Raw genomic sequence first — 21,131 nt, forward strand, 5'->3', positions numbered from 1 at the left:
TTCACCAGGTCACGCCCACTGGCTGGGCCTTTATTCACAAGAAGTTTCTGGAACTCTCCAAGGCCCCCACATCCGTCTCAGACCCAGGACCCCAGAGTTTGGTCTCCTGCAGTCTCTGGGCTGGTGAGTGGGGGGCTCAGACCTTGACGTCTGTTCTCCGGGCTCTTATTCCTGGGGCAATCCCAAATCAGAGGGAAGGGCTGGGGGGTTGGTTCATCTACTCTGGATCCAGGCAGAGGCTGCAGGCACAGTGGCACCAGGGGCTCCAGCGGCTCCAGCGGCTCCAGCGGCTCCAGGGGCCTGGCCTCGGGAGCGGGGGTGTGTGCGGTTCCCTGGGCAGGGCTGCTAGCGCCTAGGGGCCGCTGAGCCTCTCCTGCAGGTAGGCCCTCTGCTCCCGGATGGCTTGTTCCAGCAAAGGCAGATTCAGGCCCTCCACACAGGTCAGCACCCGGGCCTTCACCACGGCACCGCCGTCTGAAAGACACAAAGGGCACGGCACTGCGGGCACACGTTCTGGCTGCTGCCCTTGGCTTGCCCGCTGCGAAGTTTTCACAGCTGGGAGCAGGGGCAACGACGGCCTATGGGTGCTGGCTCAGACCTGTGCACCCGTGTGCTGCAGGCACGAATCGGAACTCGGGGGGGTGGGCAGCTGGAACACTGCTTCCCCAGGAAGAGGTGCCCGGACAATGTTCCTCCTACTCCCTGCCTATGCCACCTGAGCCCCTCCTGAGGTCCAAATATGGGCAGAGGAGGGGTCTCAAGCCCACCCTAGCTCCACGTGTGCTGAGGGAAGGGTCCCTTAGGAGAGATGCAAGGGACTGGGCCCCAGCGAGTTTGTCCTCACAGGGACATCAGCCGCCCTAAGACAGGGCTCAGGGACTTCCGGCAGACGCAGTGGGGACCGGACACAGGGGGGCTCCGTCAGTCCAGGTGGCACCGAACACAAAGACATCTGGGGTTTGCCCGGCTGTTTCGGGACAAAGTCCCATCTTCTGATGCCCTCTGAGATAGTGACGCTCTGGTTAGGTGCAGCCTCCCCCCTCCCCCCACCCTAGGCCACGTATGGACTTAACACGCCCAGGGGCAGAAATCAGGGCTTCCGGGCCGTCTAGAATCCAGCCGCCGACACGGGCCACCGCTGGAAGAAATACGAGGTTGCCCATGTGCCACGTGGTCTGCCCAGCTCCGGGCTCTGTGTGGCTTACAAGGGAGTCAGTATCTGGATCCACTGATGTGTGTAGACTGTTGGATCTCATCACCCAGGCCTCAGCCGCTGGGTGTCTGCACAGGTCCATCCTACGGTGCTGTGCAGCTCATCGCCACCTGCGGCCCTGAGAGTCTTCCCGGAGCAGCCGCAGGGGTTCAGGACAACAGGACGACATAGCCGGGTGGACCCACCCAGGGGAGGGTTTTCTGCCTGGCAGTTAGCTGGCAGCTGGGGGAACCCTCCCGTGGGGTTTTACTGTGCGGAATCATCTGGATTGGAGCTTTAAGAAATGGTCGGGCAGACAGGGCCCTGGGGGAAGGCCAGGCGCAGCAGGAATGACAAGAACGCGGTGGGGGAGGGGGAGGACTAGGATTAAGGGGGGGAGGGGGCTGGCAGGAAATTCCCTTCACAGAGAGGCCCGTGTGCCCTCTACACAGAGAGGGAAGAACCCGCGGTGACAGGTGGCGGGTGTCCCTTTAGGGGGAAGGGACCCCACTTCCTCTCTGAGGGGAGGGAAGGGGCTGAGGCGGGTGGGGACTGCTGCCCGCGGCTCAGTGTGCGCCGGATGTAAGAGGTGAGAGAAAGGCGGAGAGGAACAGGGGAAGAAGTGAGGGGTCTGTGGCAGGTGAGTGCCTGTGAGGGGCTGAGCAGGACACAGAGGGGTTGTGGGGCAGCGTGGAGGGGCCCAGTGAGCTCAAAGCCGCGAAGCCACAGAGCTTTAGGGTCTTCGGCACCCAACGGTCCGACCAGGAGGGGAGGAGACTGGGTACCAGGGGGCCGGTGCTGTGGCACAGGGGATTAGGCCTCCCCCTGAGACGCTGGCATCCCACAGGAGCACCGGTTCCAGTCCCAGCTGCTCCACTTATGATCCAGCTCCCTGCTAATGCGCCTGGGCAACAGCAGAAGACGGCCCAAGTGCTGGGGCCCCTGCACCCACGTGGGAGACCCAGATGGAATTCTGGGCTCCTGGCTTCGGCCTGGGCCAGCTCTGGCTGTTGTGGCCATTTGGGGAGTGAACCAGCAGATGGAAGACCCCTCTCTCTCTCCCTTTCTATAACTGCCTCTCAAATTAAAAAAAAAAAAAAAATCTATATATTAAAAAAAAAAGGAAGGAAAAAGAAAAGAAAAACTGACTGAAACGAGGACAGAAAGATCACAGGAAAGCGTTCGAACAGAGTCGCAGGTTCAGGTCCCGAGGGGTCAAAGAACGAGTGGGGGGAGCGAGGAGAAGAGCAGGGAGAGTTCCAGCACGGGGGGGGGGGGGGGCCTGGAAAGACCAGATCAAGGTGCGGCTGTGGGTGTGGGAGGCAGCAGTGGGGCAGAGGTGAGGGTGGAAGGGAGGGATGGGCACCAGGAAGCCGGGGAGCCTGAGGAGCAGGAAGCCGGGGAGCCTGAGGAGCAGGCAGGAGCTGGGCCCCACCTCTGGGCTCTGCGGGGTGTGTGGTTTGAGGACCTGAACGGGTGCCAGGTGGTAGGAGCTGCACTGGGGCAAAGCCGGGTGGCAGCGAGGTCCCAGAGAAAGCAGCAGCTTAGTCCAGGAGGCACGGAGAGACAGGGCCCTTGAGGTGCCAGGGAACAGGAAATGGGCACGCTCTCACGGGCAGCCACCTGCTGCAGTCCAGGCACGGCGGGGGCGGGGGAGGCCCTGTGGCCTGGCAGGAGCTCCGCCCCGCGGCTGGCATCTCTTCTCCTTTTTGGTCTCCTTAGCTTGCGAACGTTTCAGAAGGCGTCCTGGGAACTGCCAGCCTGGGCCAGGGCAAGATCCACGTGGGAGTGAGCTTTGTGCCCCTCAGGACTTGGGACCTGGTCCACGGAGGCCTGATTAAAGCCGCCACCTGGCGTCCTCTGTCCTGGTCAAAGGTCAGGGCACCACGTGCTGCCCCTCACCCCTTATCATTTTTTTTGTTGTTGTTTAATTCCCTGAGCCAGCTGTGGATTGATGAACACGGATGACTCAGGATCAAGAGAAAAACTTATCTTAAAGGGGGAAAATAAAAAGAGAACAGGTTACGATGCAAAGAATGAGAAGCAGCCGGCTGTGTTCAGAGGCTGCTTCCACCCGGCCTTGACTGGTCAGGGGCCGAAGAGGGCTCTGGGCAGAGTCCAGACGCTCCTGCGTCACCTGGAGGCACACGGCCTGGGAGTGCCCCCCGGTTTGTACTGTTTTAGGGACCAGTGGCCGTGGAGCTCCTGTTCCATCCATCTTACCGAATCGGCTTAGCAGCCTGGATCCAGGTGGCCCTCACATTTAACCCTTTCTCCCGAGTGACTCCTCTCTCAAGAACTGTCCCGCCATGGCAGGCGTCTGGCGCAGCAGTTAGGCCAGCGCTTGGGACATCTGAGCCCACTCGGGGGTGTCTGGGTTCGAGTCCCAGCTCCCTTTCTCATCCCAGCTTCTTGCTAACGTGAACCCTGGTGACAGCTGGTGTCCTGGGGTCCCTGCCACACATGTGGGAGACCAGGGTGGAGTTCCTGGCATTCCGGCTCTGGCCTGGCCCAACCTCAGCTGCTGTAGCTTCCAGAAGATAGGAGGTATTTGTAGGGAAAATAAAAGGATGTCTTAGATTTGCTTTAAAATACAACAGTTAAGGTGCCTAGGTCTGAAATCTGGCTCCAGCTCGTTTCCTGCTACGTGCACGCTGTGTAGCAGCAGCTATGGTCCGAGTAACCCACGTAGGACAGCTGGACTGAGCACCTGGTACCTGGCTCTTGGTTTTGGCCCCAACTGTCGTGGCCACCTGGGGAGTGAACCAGCAGCTAAGAGCTCTGTCTCTCAAACAAATCCACAAACATTTTTAGATAGTAAAAGCAAGTCAGTGTGGGTAGTGGTGAAACCCACCCAACCGGAGGATGCGGGTCGCTGCTGAGCCTGAATGATGGGCGCACAGAGATTCAGTCTATTACTCTGCTTTTGTGTAAAATGGGACATTTTAACAATGAAGGTTATATTTACAAAGGTTTTTTTTTTTTTTTTTCCTCTCCCGTTTGGCTTCTGGCCAGTAAGGTAAACATCCACTCTGGACCTGCCACTGCCTGGCTGGCTGCTCCACCTGAGCTGCACCCTCCCTGTATTTGCATAAGGGTCTCCAAGTTCCAGATCCCAGGCAGGGGGACCCCCTGCAGGTGGGGCGGTGGGAGATGCCTTAGGGCTGTGCTTATGCAGAGGCCCCTCCTGCCCGGGCGCCGTGCCACAGTGGGCTGAGCCGCGGCCTGCAGTGCCAGCACTCCACACGGGCGCCAGTTTGTGACCCAGCTGCTCCTCTTCCGATCCAGCTCTCTGCTATGGCCTGGGAAAGCAGTAGAAGATCGCCCAGGTCCTTGGGCCCCTGCACCCTCATGGGAGACCTGGAGGAAGCTCCTGGCTCCTGGCTTCGGATCGGCCCAGCTCCGGCTGTTGTGGGCATTTGGGCAGTGAACCAGCAGACGGAAGACTTTTTCTCTTTCTCTCTCTGTAACTCTACCTCTCAAATAAATAAATAAATAAAATCTTAAAAAAAAAAAAAAAAAGAAAGAAATCTCCTGGGACCTTCAGAAGAGACGAAAGCAGGAATGCTTTACCCAGAATTCCTTAGGAAACAGCACCAGGAGCAGACGAGGTTAGTGGATAAGAATGCTAACCACAGGGTTCTCATTGTTGTTACTTTTTGTCGTCGTTGTTTTGTGTTTTAAGATTTATTTATTTGAAAGGTAGAGGTACAGAGAGGCAGGGGCGGAGAAACAGAGAGAAGTGTTTCATCCTCTAGTTCACTCCCCAAATGTCCCCAGTGGCTGGAGCTGGGCTGATCTGAAGCCAGGAACCTGGAGCTTCACCCAAGTTCCCCATGCAGGTGCAGGGGCCCAAGCACTTGGGCCATCTTCTACTGCTTTCCCAAGCTACAGCAGAGAGCTGGATCAGAAATGGAGCAGCTGGGAATCGAACTGGTGCCCACACGAGATGCTGGCAATGCAGATGGCAGCTTTACCCGCTACACCACAGCGCTGGCCGGTTACTTTTTTAATCCTCCCAGGCATGACACAAGGTCTCTTTAATGTAAAATGCTAAGTATAAAGAATCCCACCGGCCGGCGCCGCGGCTCACTAGGCTAATCCTCCACCTTGCGGCGCCAGCACACTGGGTTCTAGTCCGGTCGGGGCGCCGGATTCTGTCCCGGTTGCCCCTCTTCCAGGCCAGCTCTCTGCTGTGGCCCGGGAGTGCAGTGGAGAATGGCCCAAATCCTTGGGCCCAGCACCCACATGGGAGACCAGGAGGAAGCACCTGGCTCCTGCCATCGGATCAGTGCGGTGCGCCGGCTGCAGCACGCCAGCCGCGGCGGCCATTGGAGGGTGAACCAACGGCAAAAGGAAGACCTTTCTCTCTGTCTCTCTCTCTCACTGTCCACTCTGCCTGTCAAAAAAAAAAAAAAAAAAAGAATCCCACCACCCAGAAACAACTACTAGGAGTATGTTGGTAAATAATCTCTCAGCTTTCACGTACGTCTAACATCTGGGTATTGGCGGGGGACTGGCTTCAGGGCCTGCTGTGGATACCCGGGTCCGAGTCCTTTATATAAAGTGATGTGGTGTTCACACCTCAGTTCCAAATCATCTCTACATTACTTGTAACACCTCCCAGGGCGTGAAGGCTACATAACTGTTGTTTATCACGCTGTTTAGGGAACAATGACCAGAACTGGTGTGTATACCTTCCATACAGACACGGTTTTTCTTTTTCCAAATGTGAGTGTGTTTGTTGCATGGCTGGATGAAGCTGCGGTGCAGAACCTACTGACGCCGAGGGCTCACCGAGCATCCCACGACACGCGCGGGCTGGCCGAGGGCTCACCGAGCATCCCACGACACGCGCGGGCTGGCCGAGGGCTCACCGTGCATCCCACGACACGCGCGGGCTGGCCGAGGGCTCACTGCGCATCCCACGACACGCGCGGGCTGGCCGAGGGCTCACCGCGCATCCCACAACACGCGCGGGCTGGCCAAGGGCTCACCACGCATCCCACGCCACCCGCGGGCTGGCCGAGGGCTCACCGCACATCCCATGACACACGCGGGCTGACCATAGGCTCACCGCGTATCCCATGACACGCGCGAGCTGACCATAGGCTCACCGTGTATCCCATGACATGCGCGGGCTGGCCGAGGGCTCACCGCGCATCCCACGACACGCGCGGGCTGACCATAGGCTCACCGCGTATCCCATGACACGCGCGGGCTGACCATAGGCTCACTGCGTATCCCATGACACGCACGGGCTGACCGAGGGCTCACCGCGCATCCCACGACACCCATGGGCTGAGGGCTCACCGCGTATCGCACGACACGCACGGCTGAGGGCTCACCGGGTTTCCCGCGACACGCATGGGCTATCTGAGGGCTCACCAGGTATCCCATGACACGCACGGGTTTGCCAGCTGCTTTTTCCTGCTCATATTTTGTTTATTTTTTATAGATTTTTTTAAATTTATTTTTTAAGGAATAAAAATTTCCTAAGTACAACTTTAGGAATAGTTATTTTTCCCACCATACCTGCCCTCCCACCCACACTCCCACCTGCCTCCTCCTCCCTCTCTCCTTGCCAGCCCCATTCTCCATTAGGATTCATGTTCAATTAACTCTGCACACAGGAGACCAACTCTACACTAAGTAAAGATTTCAACAGTTTGCACACACACACACACACACAAGTGTTTGAGAACTGGTTTTAATCCTGCACATATTTTGTATACTTTTTTTTATGTCAGTAGCATTTGTACAGCACCATTTTTGGTGTGTACAAAATGTTCTCCTGACTGAATATATATAATTTTTTTTCTAAGTTAATTTATTCGTTTATTTGAAAGTCAGCACTACATAGAGAAGAGAGACAGAGAGAGAGAGAATCTTCTATCTGCTGGTTCACTCCCCAGATGGCCACAATGGCCAGGACTGGGCTCAGGAGCCTGGAGCTTCATCCGGGTCTCTCGTGGGTGGCAGGGGCCCAAACACTTGACCCTCTTCTGCCACCTTCCACTGCCTTCCCAGGCGCATTAATTGGGAGCTGGACCTTAGTGGAGCAGCCGGGACTGTAACCGGCACACATATGGGATGCCTCGCCTGCTGCACCACAGTGCTGGCCCCTATCATAATATAACCAATAAATGTACAATATGTCTAATAGCAAATAACAGAAGCAATCAAATGTCTAACGCTTGAGCAAGTTTGGATATGCACTGAGTTTATAAAATATTATAAAGCTGCTAAATGTTAGACCTACAAAAATATTACACGTGAGGAAATGTTTATAATAATAATGTTAACCCAAAATAACCAGATACAGCATACAGTATGAGATCAGCTGTGTGAAGGGAAACCAGAGGTCAGCATTGTGGCGCAGTGGGTTAAGCCACTGCCTGTGACACCAGCATCCCACATGGCGTGTGAGTTCAAGTCCTGGCTGCTCCATTTCCAATCCAGCTCCCTGCTAACATGCCTGAGAAAGCGGTGGAAGACAGCCCAGATTTCTGAGTCCCTGCCATCCCTGTGGGGAGACCAGGATCAAGTTCCTGGCTCCTGGCTTCAGCCTGGCCCAGCCCTGGCTGTGACAGCCATTTGGAAAGTGAACTTGCAGTTAGAAGATCTCTCTCCCTGTCTCTGCTTTTCACTGTCACTCTGCTTTTCAAGTAAATAAAATACGTCTTTAAAAAAGAAAGAAAATGAAATAGAAATGTAACGATAAAGTAGAGAAAGGTAACAGAGCAAATTACTAACAGTGGTGATTTCTGGGTAGGGTTATAGTGGCCTGTTACCCCCCCCACTCTCTGAGCCTTGGTTTTCTCATCTGTGAAATGGCAATCCTAAGCCTCGATCACAGGCAGCTGGTAGGCAGATTCACAAACCTCCAAGCCAACCCTCCGCAGGCCTGGGCGTGCTGTGGGTTCCTTGCTCTCTCTTCCCCGTGGGGGAGACTGTGCACCGTCCCTCTCTGACTGCTACCTGGCGGGTCCACTCTGAGCGCAGTGGTGGCTGCTTCCCAAGAGGCCCTGACCTGGAAGCAGGTGAACCTCAGAGAGGCAGCCCTGGGTCATGAGCCAGGCCCGTTGCCCACCGGGTCCCTCAGACGACCGCCCAGCTCGGCGGCCAGGGTGCTTACCTGCCTGGTGCTCGAGTTCCCCAAGCACGACGTACAGGGAGCCCACCTGGGCGTGGAAGGGCTCCACCAGCCTGGTGCAGACCAGAACCTCGTGCTGCTGGGACTCGTGCAGAGCCGTCAGCGTCACCCTGGACTCGGCCATCCTGTAGGCGGACAACCTGGGCACAGAGAAGGCCGAGCGGTTTCCAGCCACACTCCGAACTGCCACCAAGTTCAAAAGCTTTGAGGAGGGCTGGGTGCCTGGTGCAGGGGTGAAGGCTCCACCTGCGACTCCCACATCCCATACTGCAGTCCCTGGGTTCGAGACCCAGCTCCACTTCCGATTCCAGCTCACTGCTAGGGGCCATCCTGGCACAGTGGTGAGGGTCCCTGCCACCCACCTGAGACCTGGATGGAGTTCAGGGCTCCTGGCCCAACTCCAGGTAAGGCAGGTATGTAGCAGGTGAGCTGGCGGATGGAGAGTCTCACTCTGTCTCCCTACCTTTCAAATGAAATGTAAATAAGTTTCAAAAAAATAAAAATTTATAAAAATGGTTTTGGGAGGCAAATAAATCCATATTTGGCCCTACGCTAATCAGAGAGAGAGAGAGAAAAAAAATAATAACAACAAATAAGAAAAAAAAATTTTAGTCTACACTGCAGACTAGGGAGGAATTACCTTTTAATTTTCTTTGCCCTGCCTTTAATTTTCTCAGTGATACCTTTTGATGAACAGAGCTTTTAATTTTGTTGATAGATAATTTTTTTTTTTTTTAATGGTTTTTGCTTTCTGTGTCCCACCTAAGAAATCCCTGCCTGGGTTTTCTGTGGTGCAGCGGGTTAAGGCAAAGCTTGCGACACTGGCATCCCTCGAGTGCTGGTTTGAGTCCCAGCTACTCCACTTTGGATGCAGCTCCCTCCTAACACACCTGAGAGAGCAGTGGTATCTGGGTCCCTGCCACCCACATGGGAGACCTGTGTGGAGTTCCTGGCTCCTGGCTTGGCTCAGCCCGGTCCTGGCCATTGCAGCCATTTGGGGAGTGAGCCAGCAGATGGAAGATCTCTCTCTCTCTCTGTAACTCCGCCTTTAAAATAAATATATCTCTTTAAAAAAATAAAAAGAAATCCTTGCCTACCTCAAAGCTGTTAGGACACTCCCCCCCCCCACTTCTACACTAGGACACACACACACACACACACACCCGCCTACCTCTACACATCTCAGCTTTAGCTTGCCTGTCTTTGCCCCAGTGAGGTAGGGATCAAGGTATTTTTTCTCTCTCCAAAAATCCAGCAGTGCCAGCACCATTTGTTGAACTTTTCCCACTAAATTACATCCATGTCTGCCAAAAATTTTTTTATCTGTGTAGATTGTCGACATTTTTTACAATGAATAGTTTTTTTAGCATTTTCTTTGAATCAGACAAAATTGTAATAATTATTTTAACTGTTTTTTTTGGGGGAGTGTCATTTAACATCCCCCCATGTGTGAAAAAACAAGTCTCGCCGGCGCTGCGGCTCACTAGGCTAATCCTCCGCATTGCAGCGCCGGCACACCGGGTTCTAGTCCCGGTCGGGGCACCGATCCTGTCCCGGTTGCCCCTCTTCCAGGCCAGCTCTCTGCTGTGGCCAGGGAGTGCAGTGGAGGATGGCCCAAGTGCTTGGGCCCAGCACCCCATGGGAGACCAGGAGAAGCACCTGGCTCCTGGCTTCGGATCAGTGCAGTGCGCCGGCCGCAGCACGCCAGTCGCGGCGGCCATTGGAGGGTGAACCAACGGCAAAGGAAGACCTTTCTCTCTGTCTCTCTCTCTCACCGTCCACTCTGCCTGTCAAAAAAAAAAACCAAGTCTCACCTGCCGAAGGTCCTCAGTGCACTGCCCTCAGGGAGGTGGCTGGTGCTGACCTCCCAGGGGAAGTAATAGACACCAGGTTTGGGCAGCATTGCCAGCTCCTGTGACCAGACTGCTGGGATGAGTTCTGGAAGATTCCTGATAAACCAAGCAGAAAACAAGACAGAGATCAGTCAATTCATGGGCCAGCAGCACCTGAAGACCAGTTCCAGGGGCTTAAAATGAAAAAGTTTTAAAATTTTTTTCAAGTGTGATTTCACTTTTATTTAATTTTTTAAAAACTTTTATTTAATGAATATAAATATCCAAAGTACAGCTTATGGATTACAATGGCTTCCTCCCCCCCTATAACTTCCCTCCCACCCGCAACCCTCCCCTTTCCCACTCCCTCTCCCCTTCCGTTCACATCAAGATTCATTTTCAATTTTCTTTATATACAGAAGATCAGTTTAGTATATATTAAGTAAAGATTTCAACAGTTTGCCCTCACATAGCAACACCAAGTGAAAAATACTGTTGGAGTACTTTTATCTAATTTTTAAAATATTTATTTATTTATTTGAAAGGCAAAGTTACAGAGAGAGACAGACAGACAGACAGATCTTCCATCCACAGGTTCACTTCCCAAATGACCAATGGCCAGGGCTGGGCCAGGCAGAAGCCAGGAGCTAGGAACTCCATCCGGGTCTCCCACATGCAGGGGCCCAAGCACTTGGGCCATCTTCTGCTGCTTTCCCAGGTGCAGGGAGTTGGATTGGAAGTGGCGCAGCTGGGTCTTGAACTGATGCCCATGAGATACCAGCACTGCAGATAGCGGTTTAACCCACTACACCACAACGCCGGTCCCCAAACAGTTTTTCATGTTATATGTTCACATATCAACAAACAGAACAATTCCAGAAATCACATGGAGACGTGCTGTTCCCGCTCCCGTCTCACGCGTCAGGCAGGGCTCCGTGGTAACGGCTCCAGTAGTTGGGTCCCTGCCACCCGAGGGGAAGACCTGGATAGAGGTCCTGGATCCCGGCGTTAGACTGGCTCAGCCCCCCTGTCGCAGGCATTCAGGGAGTGAACCAGCAGGTGGAAGGTTTCTGTATGTCTTTGCAATAAATAAAAAATGAAGTAAGAAAAATTTAAAGCAAAAAAACAGATGCACTTGGGGCCGGCGCGGTGGCACACTAGGTTAATCCTCGGCCTGTGGTGCTGGCATCCCATATGGGCACTGGGTTCTGGTCCTGGTTTCTCCTCTTCCAGTCCAGCTCTCTGCTGTGGCCCGGGAGGGCAGTGGAGGATGACCCAAGTGCTTGGGCGCCTGCACCTGCGTGGGAGACCAGGAAAGAAGCTCCTGGCTCCTGGCTTCGGATCAGCGTAGCTCCGGCCATGGTGGCCATTTGGGGAGTGAACCAACAGAAAGAAGACCTTTCTCTCTGTCTCTCTCTCTCACTGTAACTCTACCTGTCCAATAAATTTAAAAAAAAAAATGCACTAAAAATATTGCAAAAATTACCTTCAGGCTATGTGTACAAGGTGCACATGAAAGATAAAGAATTTTGTGTTAGACTGGAGTCTGATCCTCAAGCTATGTCATTATGCGTATGCAAATTTTCCAAAATAATAAAAAAATGATATCTGAAACATTTCTGGTTCCAAGCATTTTGGATAGGGGATGCTGAAGACGTGGAGAGGTGTGGATTCAGGAATAATTTTTATTCAATGATCAAGGAGTCCTGACTAGTAACCAACAGTTTTCTCATAGGACAGGAAGTACAGGCATAAACTAAGATGGTGGTAATTATGTCACCCCAGGCCCCTGCAGAAACCAGATGACACGGTTTAATACAGCTGAGAGGCTCGCACAGGGGGTTCTCGCTCTGATGAGGAGATCCTGAGACAGCACCGTCATTTCAAGACAGTTTTGCCGAGAATTGGTTTGGCCAAGGCTCAGCTGCCTCTCAGAGAGCAGATGTTATGCACAGCTCTGGCCAGGGAGCAGCATGGTCTGTCACCAGAAATGAGACAGCCCCCTAACCACCTCTGGCAGGACGGAGAAGCAAAAAACAAAGCCAACCAAGAAATCAGAAAAGGAAAAACAAGTGTGGTGGTTCTTGTTTGCGATCAGAAGGATCGGTCCACCCAGTGGGGCAGAGATGTTGGCAGGCAGGTGGCACAGTGGCGAGGACACTGCTTGGGATGCCTGCACCCAGGATCAGTGCCTGGGCTGGAGTCCTGCCTCTGCTCACCACCCAGCTTCCTGCCAGTGCACACCGGGGAGGCCGCAGGTCACACTTCAAGTGTCGATGCCTGCCACCCACAGGGAGGGTCCAGACTCAGTTCCCCACTCTTGGTTTAGGTCTGGCCCAGGGGTGGCTGCTGCAGGCATCTAAGAATTAAACTAATGGATGGAAGCCCTCTGTCTGTCTCTGTCTCTCTTTGTCTACCTTTCAAACATATAAAAAATATATATTGGGGCTGGCATTGTAGGCTAGCAGGTTGAGCCACCACCTGCAACACCAGCATCCCATATGGGCACCAGTTCACGTCCCAAGTTCCCCACTTCTGGTCCATCTCCTGGGAAGGTGGCAGAAGATGGCTCAAGTGCTTGGGCCCCTGTACCCATATAGGAGACCCGGAAGAAGCTCCTGGCTCCTGGCTCCTGGCTCTGGCCTGGCCCAGCCCTGGGTGTTACAAGCTTTTGGGGAGCAAACCAGTGGATGGAAGATCTCTTTCTGTCTCTGTCTCTTTCTCTCTGTGATTCTGCTTAAATAAATCTTTAAAATACATATGTATTTTTAAAAGCTTAAACTTCAGAATCTTTAAAGTATTTACTTACATATGTATTTGATACGAGACAGACAGAGAGAGACAACTCCCATCTGCTGGTTACTCTCCAAATGCCACGGTGACCATGCCGGGCTGGAAATGGACCAAGACCAAAGGTGGGATCAATGCTGGGAGGCGGGAGCTCAATCTGTGTCTCCTACATGGACGTAAGAACCCAATCACTTGAGCTGTCCCCCTGTCTCCCAGGGTCTGTGTTAGCAGGACGCTGGAGTCAGGAGCCAGAGCAGGGCATCGAACCCAGGCACTCTGAGATGCAGCTGTCTTAACCGCTGAGCTAAGTGTCCACTCCTTTAGAATCTTTGTAAAAGTAATGTCGTCCCTCTCAAGTGCCAGATCTATTATATACTAAGCTTTAGTACATATGTCACTAAATTTATGTTTATTTTTAAAATTAACACAAAGCAGGATCAAGTCTTCAGGGAGTATACACTTTTGTGAAATTTAACTTCATTAATTGTTTTTTAAAAATTACCTTTGTTAACTTATCTTGCACAATGAACCTTTATAACACTAAAATTCAAGCTATACCACATTTTGAACTATGACCTCAATAGACTCTTATCACACGAGGATTATTGAAAATTTTAAACGTAATCTCAACTAAATGAATTCTACAATAATCAAATAAAAGGGTTATTTTACTGTGCTTTTAAAAGTTTTGCAATGAACAGAGTAAACAAGGATTTAAGAACAAATCATTGGGGCCGGTGCTGTGGCATAGCAGGTAAAGCCGCCGCCTGCAGTAGCGGCATCCCATATGGGCACCAGTTCGAGTCCCGGCTGCTCCACTTCCGAGCCAGCTCTCTGTATGGTCTGGGAAAGCAGCAGAGGATGGCCCAAGTGCTCGGGCCCCTGCACCCATGTGAGAGACCTGGAAGAAGCTTCGGGCTCCTGGCTCCAGAGAGGCCCAGCTCTGGCTGTTGTGACCATCTGGGGAGTGAACCAGCAGATGGAAGACCTTTCTCTCTGTCTCTCCCTCTCTCTGTAACTCTACCTCTCAAATAAATAAATAAAATCTTAAAAAAAAAAAAAAAAAGACCCACTTCACAGAGGGCTCCCAGGAAACGTGAAACCAGAAACTCAGCAAACCTAGCGCCACCCGGATACGATGTTCCGAGAAGCGTGCATCACTCCCACGGTATTCCCGCCAAAAATGCGTCCTCTGATCGTGAAGCAACGCCACACAAATGTGAATTGAGGGCCTTTTAGAAGCCAACTGGCCGGCGCCGCGGCTTAACAGGCTAATCCTCCGCCTTATGGCGCCGGCACACCAGGTTCTAGTCCCGGTTGGGGCGCTGGATTCTATCCCGGTTGCCCCTCTTCCAGGCCAGCTCTCTGCTGTGGCCCGGGAGTGCAGTGGAGGATGGCCCAAGTGCTTGGGCCCTGCACCCATGGGAGACCAGAAGCCCCTGGCTTCAGCGCGATGCGCCAGCGGCAGCGGCCATTGGAGGGTGAACCAACGGCAAAGGAAGACCTTTCTCTTTGTCTCTCTGTCTTTCTCTCTCACTGTCCACTCTGCCTGCCAAAAAAAAAAAAAAAAAAAAAAAAAGAAGCCAACTGGCTCATGTACTTTGGGTCAACATCACAGAAGACAAAGAAACTGCCCCAGCTGGAAGATGCTGACAGACATGGGGCTGCACTGCACCCCCGACTCCTAGCACTGAGAATGTGACCGACTGGAGACAGGGACTTTACGGAGGCCAAGTGAGCAGGACGTCCCCTGGTGGGCTCTAATCCAGCACGACCAGTGTCCTGCAGAAGGGGACATCTGGACCCTGAAACAGACATGCGCACCGGGCGTGATGACGAAGGCAGACAGCAGGACACGGACACAAGCCAAGGCACGCCCAGGACTGCCCACAAGGCCCCCACAAAGCCTGGAACAGGAGGAACCAGCGCTGTTGCATCTCAGAGTTCTCGCCGCCCCAGATGGTGGCACTTTCCTGGGACAGCCCTGGGACACTAACAGAACCACAAGGGACTCCTGACCCTGCCCTGGGTCCTGGACTGGGAGAAAAAATGCTGATAAAGGAAACTGGTAAATAATTGCAAAACCGGGGAAAAAAAGACTGTACACTAGGTAATAGTATTAGATAACCGTTAACTTTCCTCAATTGGTAATTGTCCTGGGAAGTGTGTTTGCTTTCGGGAGAACACACTGAAGTAGGATTTCTGCAATGTCTTCTCCAATGGTCTGGGGAGAAAGCAAGCAGAGTTGGCTGGCAGGGGAAGATAAAGCAATTGTGGCCAAACTACGGAATGTGGGTGAAAGGTCTCTCCATTCAGCCTTCTCCTTTTTTTTTTTTTTCCTTCTTTTTGACAGGCAGAGTGGACAGTGAGACACAGAGAGAGACAGAGAGAAAGGTCTTCCTTTGCCGTTGGTTCACCCTCCAATGGCCGCTGCGGCCGGCGCATCTCGCTGATCTGAAGCCAGGAGCCAGGTGCTTCTCCTGGTCTCCCATGCTGGTGCAGGGCCCAAGCACTTGGGCCATCCTCCACTGCACTCCCGGGCCACAGCAGAGAGCTGGCCTGGAAGAGGAGCAGCCGGGACAGAATCCGGCGCCCCAACTGGGACTAGAACCCGGTGTGCAGGTGCCGCATTAACCTAGTGAGCCGCGGTGCCTGCCCATTCGGCTTTCTATTCTTGTAATTCCTTTTTGTTTGTTTTAAGATTTATTTATTTATTTGAAAGGCAGAGAGAGAGAGAGAGAGAGAGAGAGAGAGAGAGAGAGCTATTCCATCCAATGGTTCACTCCCCAAATGGCTGTTCAGCTAGAGCTAGGCCAGGCCAAAGTCAGGAGCCCAGAACACCATCTGGGTCTCCCACGTGGGTGCAGAGGCCCAAGCACTTGGGCCATCCTCCACTGCCTTCCCAGGTACACTAGCAGGAAGCTGGATTGGAGGTGGAGCAGCTGGGACATGAACTGGTGCCCATACAGGGTGTCGGTGTGCAGGCCCCCGCCCCCGCAATTCTTGTGTATGTATGCTTGAAATTAATAGTTTGTTTGCTTTTTTAAAAAAGAAGACATTTATTGGGGCCGGTGCTGTGACATAACAGGTTAAGCTGCCACTTGAATTGCCAGCATCCAAATGGGCTCCAGGTCAAGACCCAGCTGCTCCACTTCTGATCCAGCTCTCTGCCGTGGCCTGGGAAAGCAGTAGAAGATGGCCCAAGTCTTTGGGCCCCTGCACCTGTGTGGGAGACCAGGAAGAAGCTCCTGGCTCCTGGGTTCGGATCAGAGCAGCTCCACCCGTTGCAGCCAACTGGGGAGTGAACCAGTGAATGGAGGACCTCTCTCTCTCTCTCTCTCTCTCTGCCTCTCCTTCTTTCTCTATGTAACTCTTTCAAATAAATAAATAAATCTTTTAAAAATATAAAATAAAAAGACATTTATTCATTTGAAAGGCAGAATGAGAGAGACAGAGAGATGGAGAGCAGAGACAAACAGTGAAACATATCTTCCATCTGTTGGCCAGAATGGCCAGGGCTGGGCCAGGCTGAAGGCAGGAGCCAGAAGCTCCATCCAGGTCTCCCACGTGGGTGCAGGGGCCCAAGCACTTGGGCCGTCTTCTGCTGCTTTCCCAGACCATAGCAGGGAGCTGGATTGGAAGTAGAGCAGCCAGAAATCAAACTGGTGGCTCATATGGTATACGGGAGTCACAGGCAGCAACTTACCCACTTTGCCACAATGCGGGCCCCTATTCTTTCAATTTTTGTGTATGTCTGAAAAAAAAAAAAAAAAGGCAAAACTCACCAACTCCAGGTTTTCATCCAAGCATATTCTATTTAAACCTCAGTATAGCACAATTACAGAGTGTTGGAGGATAAAGTCACAACCATTTAAAGATCTTACTTACTTGTATTTTTTATTTTAGGATCAGCAACATTTTGCTTCATAAAATACAGTAAGTATTCCAGGAATAGGATATTTATTACTAGAATGAAAAATGTTTGAGGCCGGCGCTGTGGCATAGTGGGTAAAGCTGCTGCCTGCAGTGCCAGCATCCCATATGGGCACAGGTTCTAGTCCCGGCTGCTCCACTTCTGATCCAGTTCTCTGCCATGGCCTGGGAAAGCAGTAGAAGTTGGCCCAAGTCCTTGGACCCTTGCACCTGTATGGGAGATCCAGAAGAAGCTCCGACTATTGTGGCCATCAGGGGAGTAAAACAGTGGATGGAACACCAACCTCCCTCTCTCTCTCTCTCTCCCCCTTTGTTTCTCTGTAACTCTGCCTTTCAAATAAACAGATAAATCTTTAAAAAAATGCTTTTGGACATTTAAAATAAGAGTTAAACAAATTAATTAAGAATGGGAAGATGTCAAGAAGATCTCCCAACACAGAGATGGAAAAGTCCGAAGAGATAGAAAAAAATTAGAGAAAAGTTAAGAAAACTATTCATTTCAAAACCCTGACAAATTATTTCCAAAAAGAGAGGAAGAAAAAAAATGGGAAGAGCAAAAGCTGTCAAAAACACAGCAGGGCCGGGTGTCAGGATGCTGGTGTCCCACTGTGAGTGTCTGGGTTTGGGTCCCAGAACTGCTTGTGACCCAGCTTCCTGTGAATGTGGCCCCTGGGAGGCAGCAGGTGACGGCCCAAGTACCTGGGTCTCTGCCACCCAGGGGGAGACGCAGACTGAATCCTGGGCGCCTGGCTTTGGCCTGGTTCAGTCCTGGCTGTTTCAGGCATTTGGGGAGTGAACCAGAGGATGGAAGATCTCTCTCTGTCTTTTTCTGCTGTGCAAATAATATATATATGTTGTGTTGTGTTGTGTTGTGTTGTATTGTATCATATCATATCATATCATATCAATTGATTGTAGCTGCAGGGTCTGACCTGGAAGAAACATGAGAGCATAAAAAAAGGCACCCAAGTCAAACTCCCTCATCTGCTCAGCCCTTCGCCCTGCAAACCTAAGCACCTGCCTTTCCCACAGCAACACAGGCATCTCTGATCTTACGGCCCAGCACTTGCGGGAGTGGCTTCCTGTGTTCTGCTAAGCCTGTGGGCTCCACCTGTTTCCCAGCTTCCAAGGGGATCCCTGCCTGTCCTGTTCTTTGTCCATTTAGGTGGGTCCTTGGGAGGGAGAAGAAGCAGGCACAGGTGGAAATGTTGAACCAGAACCAAGTCCTGTGCTTTTAAATAAAACCTCCAATCTCCAATGCGACAGCGTCCACCTCCCGTCTGCTCAGACCCAGGAGTCATTCCTTTTTTTTTTTTTTTTTTGACAGGCAGAGTGGACAGTGAGAGAGAGAGACAGAGAGAAAGGTCTTCCTTTTTGCCGTTGGTTCACCCTCCAATGGCCGCTGCGGTAGGCGCGCTGCGGCCGGCGCACCGCGCTGATCTGAAGCCAGGAGCCAGGTGCTTCTCCTGGTCTCCCATGGGGTGCAGGGCCCAAGCACTTGGGCCATCCTCCACTGCACTCCCTGGCCACAGCAGAGAGCTGGCCTGGAAGAGGGGCAACCGGGACAGAATCCGGCGCCCCGACCGGGACTAGAACCCTGTGTGCCGCAAGGTGGAGGATTAGCCTGTTGAGCCACGGCGCCGACCCATTCCTTTTTTTTTTGACAGTCAGAGTTGAGAGAGAGAGAGAGAGAGAGAAAGGTCTTCCCTCTGTTGGTTCACCCCCCAAATGGCCGCAACGGCCAGAGCTACGCCAATCTGAAGCCAGGAGCCAGGTGTTTCTTCCCAGTCTCCCATGGGGTGCAGGGGCCCAAGCACTTGGGCCATCCTCCACTGCCTTCCCAGGCCACAGCAGAGAGCTGGACCGGAAGAGGAGCAACTGGGACTAGAACCGGTGCCCATATGGGATGCCAGTGTCACAGGCAGAGGATTAACCAAGTGCGCCAAGGCGCTGGCCCCATGCACACTTGCTTCTCCTTAGACTCAAACCCTGTCCATGTCTCCCTCTGGACTGTCGGCTACGTGAGGCCAGGGACTCATTCTTCACTGCGCCCCTGTGCCTAACATGGTGTCTGGAGAACTATTAAATATTTATCGGATGGATGGAAGGTCATGGAGGAGAGAAACCCACCACCATCTACTCCCACACTCAGCCTGGACGCTGACAGCCAAAGGCACCCCTCACCACCTCCACTCACACAGCCCTGTCCGACTCTGCCCCACCATCCAGCTCAGGCAAACAGTTGGAACACGAACAGCCACTTCACCCACAAAGTTCTCTCTGAATTCTCTTGCTTTGGTTTTTCTACCAGCTGGCATTGGGAATCTTATCCAATCCTAATCTAAACCTCAAACTGGGAGATCTACCTTGAACCAAAGCTCCAATTTCTGCCCTTGGGTTCACCTATGACACAGATGAAGCATTGCCAGGTAGCGTTATCTTATCAACAGCTTATGCTGGCTACATTTGGAACGCCAGCTTTTTTTTTTTTTTTCCAGATTGATTGATTGATTTGAAAGACAGAAAGAGAGATCTTCTATCTGCTGTTTCGTTCCCCAAATGGTAGCGAAGGCCAGAACTGGGCCAGTCAGAAGCCAGGAGTCTCCCCTGGGTCTCTCACACGGGTGCAGGGGCTGAAACACTTGGCCATCTTCCACTGCTTTCCCAGGTGCACCAGCAGGGAGCTGGGTTGGAAGTGGAGCAGCCGGGACTCGAACCAGAGCCCACATGGATCATGGTGTTGCCAAAGGAGGCCTAACCTTCCACACCACAGCGCGAGTGCCGATTTCTGAGATGAACACAATGCACACTAAGCAGGCTAAATAATGTGGGTTATTTTTACATACCTGCACGTGTGTCTTAGGAGTTCTTCCCTGGCTTCTGTAGCTATTTTTATTTTAATTTTTAAAATTTTAATTTTAATTAGTTTTTAACAGATCCAAGGTGATTTATATATACAATTCTAAGAATATCATATTCTCTTCCTCCCTCCCCTATGAGGTCTGGGAGTATTCAAACAGCCTCAGCAACAGTGCTTGCCCCGGTACACTGGAGCCCGAGACAACGGATCTTCAAGGTTCTATGTCATTTGGTAGACCTTCTTGGTATTTTTTTTAAGATGATTGCATTAATGCAGTATTTTTTTTTTTTAAGGACCCTTGAGTTTTATGTCCGAGGAGGACGTCTCACTCAGTTTACACTTTTCCCAGTACAGTTCTGTTACTAAAATAAATAAAATAAAGCCAAGGGATTAAGTGCGTTAACATGACCAGGGTAAGTTATGGAGACGACAGAGGAGCGAGGCGGCGCGCCGGGCTTGCATTATCGCGGCGTGAAACCACAAGGTACCCGAAGCGAACGCGAGGAAGCAGCCTGTCAGCAACCTGGCAGTGTTTTTTAGGAATTAGAACTAAAAACACGGGCGGTGGGTGGCTGCCCGAGGGCGGGGGACGCCCTCTTATTGCCCCTATAAATGCTCCCATCCCAAGATTCTAGAACGCTACGACAGTAACAGCGAAACCAAACCAGCGCGGGGTCCCAGACCGGCCTGCGGGCGGCACTGCCAGCTCGGCCCCACCCCGCGCCCGGGTCCCCGCGGCCACGCCCCTGTGTGGCACCGACACCCTTATCCTAACAAAAGGTAACCGGAGTTGCTCCCCGGCGCAACTGTGGCTCCGGCCTTTCCCCCGAATCTGGGATTCTCCTAGGACACACTCCCCTCCACTCCCCGCCCTCATCACCCTTAGACCCAAAGCCGCCCTCCCGTCACTTCCGGGTAGGACTCCGCGCTCGGGCCCGGAAGTGGCAGGCGGGCAAGACCCAGGGCGCAGGCGCAGTCCCGCCTGTGCCTCGTTGTCCCGCCCCTTCCAAGTCTCCCCGCCAACCTGTTCCGGGCGTCGCCGGGGCTTCAGGGTCTCTTTCCGTCTCGCGTGATCACCTGACGGGGAGGGGCGGGGTACCGGAAGCGCTTCGCTCTCCCCCCCACCTCGACAATTTCTCGACTTTCTGGGCTGGTGTCCCCCTCGAGGGGGTCGCTCGGGGTGGGAGTGGGGTCTCCCCTGACCGGCAGCGGGGGACTGTTCGGCCCCGCGGCCTGCGGCGGGCGCTGTGGGAGCGCCGCCCGCGCCCGCGCCTCCGCCAGTCACGCGCCGAGGGGCCGCGGCCAAGGAGAAGGGGCGGGGCGGGGCGGGGCGGGGCGCTGCGTGGGGGCGGGGCCTCGCGCGGTCCC

The 21,131-nt window shown here is 53.0% G+C and overlaps 1 protein-coding gene across 1 annotated transcript; it reads right to left on the reverse strand.

The window, feature by feature from the left end:
- Positions 1 to 4: 4 nt before the first annotated feature.
- On the reverse strand, positions 5 to 21,056 carry TEN1 (TEN1 subunit of CST complex). The gene is given in 6 exon segments (XM_062216605.1): positions 5 to 365; positions 368 to 474; positions 8,331 to 8,488; positions 10,163 to 10,297; positions 16,677 to 16,724; positions 20,788 to 21,056. Coding segments are annotated over 4 exon segments (642 nt in total). The 5' UTR covers positions 10,252 to 10,297; positions 16,677 to 16,724; positions 20,788 to 21,056; the 3' UTR covers positions 5 to 77.
- Positions 21,057 to 21,131: the final 75 nt, after the last annotated feature.

The sequence above is a fragment of the Lepus europaeus genome, chromosome 18 (genome assembly GCF_033115175.1).
Source record: "Lepus europaeus isolate LE1 chromosome 18, mLepTim1.pri, whole genome shotgun sequence".
Taxonomy (NCBI): Eukaryota; Metazoa; Chordata; class Mammalia; order Lagomorpha; family Leporidae; genus Lepus; species Lepus europaeus.